This window comes from Anabas testudineus, chromosome 7, assembly GCF_900324465.2.
Source record: "Anabas testudineus chromosome 7, fAnaTes1.2, whole genome shotgun sequence".
NCBI lineage: Eukaryota > Metazoa > Chordata > Actinopteri > Anabantiformes > Anabantidae > Anabas > Anabas testudineus.
The window spans coordinates 4,756,063-4,760,896 of record NC_046616.1 but is presented as its reverse complement, the minus strand read 5'-3'; the positions used below and the strand labels follow the sequence as shown (position 1 = coordinate 4,760,896).

The window sequence follows — 4,834 nt, the reverse complement described above, 5'->3', positions numbered from 1 at the left end:
CTTTCTCCCTCAGCATCCCTCGCTCGTGCTCTCTCTCCCTCCATCCATCCATCCCTCGCCTGCACTGCCCTCCCTCCCCCCACTGCTACATCCCTTTCTCTCTCAAAATGTTTTTTTTTTCTGGTGACCTTGTATTATTCGCCCTCACAACACCATCACATGACAACATCCTTTTTTCATTTGCACATTTACACATGCATGCTTCAAGGTGGCATGCCATCAAGAAGCCTCACATACAAAGACAGATGTGCATAAACACAACCACAAACGACAGTATTTTGAACTACTCGTCTCCTGTGCTTCCTGTCTGTTGCACCGGATGTGGTGCATTTTTCCTCCTGACAGCTGAGAAAAACGCACACTGATCGAGAGATATGCATTGACGGCAAATGTACATCACAAATAAATTGTACTGCCATCAACCTGTTTAAAGATGAGTCAGTCTCTATGTAGTTATGGTTAAAGGATGTGTAAAACAAACCTCCATGAACTGTATTACACAACTGAATGAGTGTGTGAGCCTTTACGTCTTTTACATCCTGTATCCAATTTATCACACTCAGATTGATTTATCACGCTGAATGCAGTGTGGAAAACCTGCTGCATGATTAATAAATCAAAGATCAAGTCAGTGTTTTGTTGTGTTCTCTCTGTCTGTTTTTCTTCACTGTCCATCAGCACACATAAGTCAGTCCATTTGATTCACTGGAAAAATATAATGAGATAGATGCTCATTCTACATTTACACTACAGTAGGTATCATAGACATTAGGCAGCATCATGGCTCTGCTCTTGCTCACTGCCAGCAATATTGTCTGGGAATGAGGTTACTAACATCTGGTGCAAGCGCGTTATGTGCACCCAGGGTACACTTAAACAGAATCAAATCTTCGCCTGCAGGCTATATAGTATGTCACGGACGTAATTAATCCTTGGATTGCACCAGCGCTGGTGCACTATAACTTAGTGGATAATACCACCAAAAATGTGAGCAGCACCAAAACAGACAAAGAAACAGACATGATTGAAATCGAGGTATATTTCTGCTGATCATGCCTCTTTGAACCTAGGAGATATAGAATACCACATGGTGCTTATATGTGACCATAAAAGGGCAGCTCATAGTCTTATGGGGTTCACTTTTTTGTTGTCACGTGTCAACTGCCTTTATCTTACAGGATGCTGCTGGTGTGCAAGCGTGCAAGAATCATTAAAATGTCATTTTTAATATAACATTAAGATATAGAACCAGTTTTGTTTCAGTTTGAAATCACTCTGATGATTCAAAGCAGTAAAATGACAAGCTAGAATATGGCAGCGTAAATCATTTTATTTCTGTTAATGGTAAAGCGGTTGATAATGTGCTCTCCAAACTGTTTGATGCTATGTGCAATTATGAGTCACCGGCTCAGAAGCGGTATGACAGTGTGTGTGAGACTGTGAGTGAAGGATTATGTATCTGTATTTATGTGCATGCTTGAAAAGAAGCGCTGATGCACTATCAGGTGTGTTTCCTTTTCGCTTCTGTCAGCTCAAGGGCTGCTTGTAGGTCCTGCGCAGTCTGTGTCTGTATCTTTAGAGAGTGTGTGAGAGCTTTGTGCAACTCCTTAGGGGCAACCAGGTTGAGGCGTAGCAGAGAGTCGACCAGCTGGGAGCGAGCGTTGCCGATGAACGAGTGTGACAGAAAACATGCAAGACCCCCTCCGCCTTTCGTGGTGTAGAGTGGGACTCTGACCATTCCTAGAACCTGGAGAGGGGGAGAGAAAAAACAGGTGATGAGGAACAGAGCATGAGAGCAGGTAAATTGCTGCTATCAGTTACCCTACAAGGAAAACAACACACACACACTACCTCCTGTCCATGATCTGTTGCAGTGGATGCAGCCGCTCTCTCCACCTCTCTAATCTGCTCTTCCTCCATCTTTTTCACGTAGAAGTGGGTAATAAGATGGGGGGAAGAGGAAGAGGATGATGCAGGGGCATAGCAAGAGTCCACATGATCTTCTATTGATACAGGAATAGCCACGCCCAACTCCTCAGACAATTCTCTGCTAAGGCCTGCCTCCAGGGTCTCCTTTGATGGGTTAACCAGCCTGAAATGTGGGGGTGGAGGTCAAAGGTCAGTCAGATTTTAAAATAGATAAGTACATCAGCTCTATTGCTCTCCCAAGACTTCCCAGTGCAGAAGTAAATTATTTCAGCTGATTGAAAAGCTCATTGGATTTTAAAGCCCAAAGGTACAAGAAGGTCACAAACAAAAAAACAAAAACTAATTTAAATTCTGTATGATTTAGAAATTAAACTGTTTCCATCATTGAAAATACAATTTAAAAAAAGTAGAGCAGTAGAAATAGTGATAAAGAAACATGTCATTTGACTAAATAACAGAAATAACACAAACACAATTTCACAATTTGTGAGGAACAGAGACACACAAAGAACTGACAGCTGGATAAAACATAAAACAAATTTTGAAGCTGGTAAAACAACTGTGAACACCTCAGAAAACCAAAAGTAATTTAACATTTGTAATCTGCTACTTAAAACACTAAGACAGTAGAATAAGACAAACTAAATTATTTTACATATGTCCCAATGTTTCTTTATGCCTTGTTGCATAATTTCACTGTGTTGGCAAATGATGCCCCAGAAACTCTCACAGCCACTACTGTTAATCACAGCTGCAAATGCACATGCTCATATTATGTTAAATATTAATTAAGCAGTGTGTGTCTGATAATGACAGGTGGCGTTAAAAGCAAGACAAGGCACCATACAGAGGAGCCTGTCATTCATATTTTCTTATCTTCCTATCCTAATAGGAGTATCGTGATGCCATTGAATGTGCAAATCTTTTCATCGGGCTCCTCTGTGAAGAAAAACACAGACTCGCAAATCTAAGAAAAACATACCTGTGCACATTAAAGCACACAACAAAAGCAGCACCAGGAAAGACTTACCCGCCAGGGAAACCCAACAGACCGTCAAAGCGCATCTGCATCTGTGGGAAGTGACAAAGGCTGTTATCCAGTTACACACTGATGCAACCACACACGCAAACACAGAGATGCACACACACACACAGAGGCAGACATGCTCAAACGCAAGCAGAAGTGTGTATTTTTCTGTTTTACAAATGTGTGTATGACATGTACATGTAGGAACTCAACCATTTCCATTGATACACCACTACAACAGAAACATCAACGCATGCATAACTCACTAGTATAATATGTTTAATGGGAATTCTTCCAAACAGCTGAGTTTTCGTGTCAGAGTAGAGCATCACATGGCATGCATGCCTGCAGCCTGAGCTCGCCAATGCCTCAGCCCTCGACAGCTGTCCACTTGCCATCTACAAATATACACAAACACAGGGCAAAATTATACAGTCACAGTTTAGTGACTCCTGCTAACTCTGGATGACTGCCCCCGCCCTTGTCATGTGCTCCCAGTGTGACATCATGCAAACTTACGTGCTTTCTGTTTATTGCTCTTCTTTCCTTATATTATTTGTTTTCCCAAACCTCACTGAAATCTATTAAACAGCTTGAAGGCCTGCAGACACAAATAATCACACAAAGACCAGGAGGAAGCAGGAAGTGTAAAGGAAGGACTATGTGACTTCTTAAAAGCTTTAGCTCCCTCTGGTGGTGTGGAGTAGACAGAAACCTGGGGGAGTCGATGTCCTGGATGGAACTTTTAACCGTTATTTAAGTTTACCATTTATCTTTTACAGAAATTTGTTTGCATATCATTTGTTTAAGTGTGCCTTTGTTATTTTCCTATTTTTTTTTACTTTTGATTAAATCATGTTCACTAATTCTACATGATCAGTTTTATTATTACTGAGAATGATCCACTGTGTTTTGATTTTAAAAAAGAGCTAGTAGCATGTATGTTTTTTTGTCTCAATCTCTACCACTATAGCATATTAATCCAACATGTTTTGCAGCCCAAATGTTTGAAAATAATAGTTTTAGTAAAACAGTCACCTTCTAATAGATTTTTGGCTGTTTACTGTATCCATACATGTATCCCTATATGTATGTCATTTCTAAAGCTGTGATGATGTCATTTAAGAGCATGTTTTTTTATTTCATTACTAACAATAAGGAAAAAAGTTATTTATCAACCTGGACCAGAAAGATCAGATCCCACTAATTCACTTACATTTTACTTTTAGTCATTTGGCAGAGGCTTTCATGCAGACCAACTCGCAAGTGGGATACAAAGAATTTAAAAAAGATAAATATGGGAGAAGGCATTCAAAATTGTGAAACCCTAATGCCAAAGAGGGGAGAAAAATATGAATCCATATGTTGGAAGAGTGCAGTGGGTAAGAAGGACTGTAGACCGAGATTAGGGTGTTCAGGTAGGAAGTTGCTGTTGAGTTGACCACTCTGTAGGCAACGGTCAGAGCTTTGAAAAAGAAAAGTTATGTTTATTAAGTATATGTGTGGTGATGTATGCACATTATATCAGCCCTGTTAACACATGAAATTTGATATTTAATAGCTACAATCCACAATCAAAGATGACAAAAAACAGAATCCCAAAAAATAGCTATTCAGGCCATAAAGCAGTGTCTTTAGTAGTGTCCATGATGCTTGCCAAAGTAATGAACGGCCACACATTCATATATATTTTTATATTTAAATATTTTTATATATGTTTATTTTTTTTTATTCTACATACCATATATCACTAAGACAAATAAGTATCATGTTGTTTTGATAGCATGTATTTTTGACAGCTTATTTCGTTTCATCTTAATAGTTGAGTTGACAAAAAGCATCCTTGATCCTTGAAATGGGAAATGAAAAGTTTGCAGT

The 4,834-nt window shown here is 39.5% G+C and overlaps 1 protein-coding gene across 1 annotated transcript; it reads right to left on the bottom strand.

Moving 5' to 3' along the window:
• Window positions 1-1,310: 1,310 nt before the first annotated feature.
• zgc:103759 (uncharacterized protein LOC449987 homolog) lies at window positions 1,311-3,592 on the bottom strand. The gene is made up of 5 exons (XM_026367553.1): window positions 3,476-3,592; window positions 3,223-3,354; window positions 2,960-3,000; window positions 1,852-2,092; window positions 1,311-1,747 (listed from the first exon to the last, which is right to left on the bottom strand). Exons 2-5 carry the CDS (start codon window positions 3,352-3,354, stop codon window positions 1,502-1,504), a joined length of 660 nt encoding a protein of 219 aa, XP_026223338.1. The 5' UTR covers window positions 3,476-3,592; the 3' UTR covers window positions 1,311-1,501.
• Window positions 3,593-4,834: the final 1,242 nt, after the last annotated feature.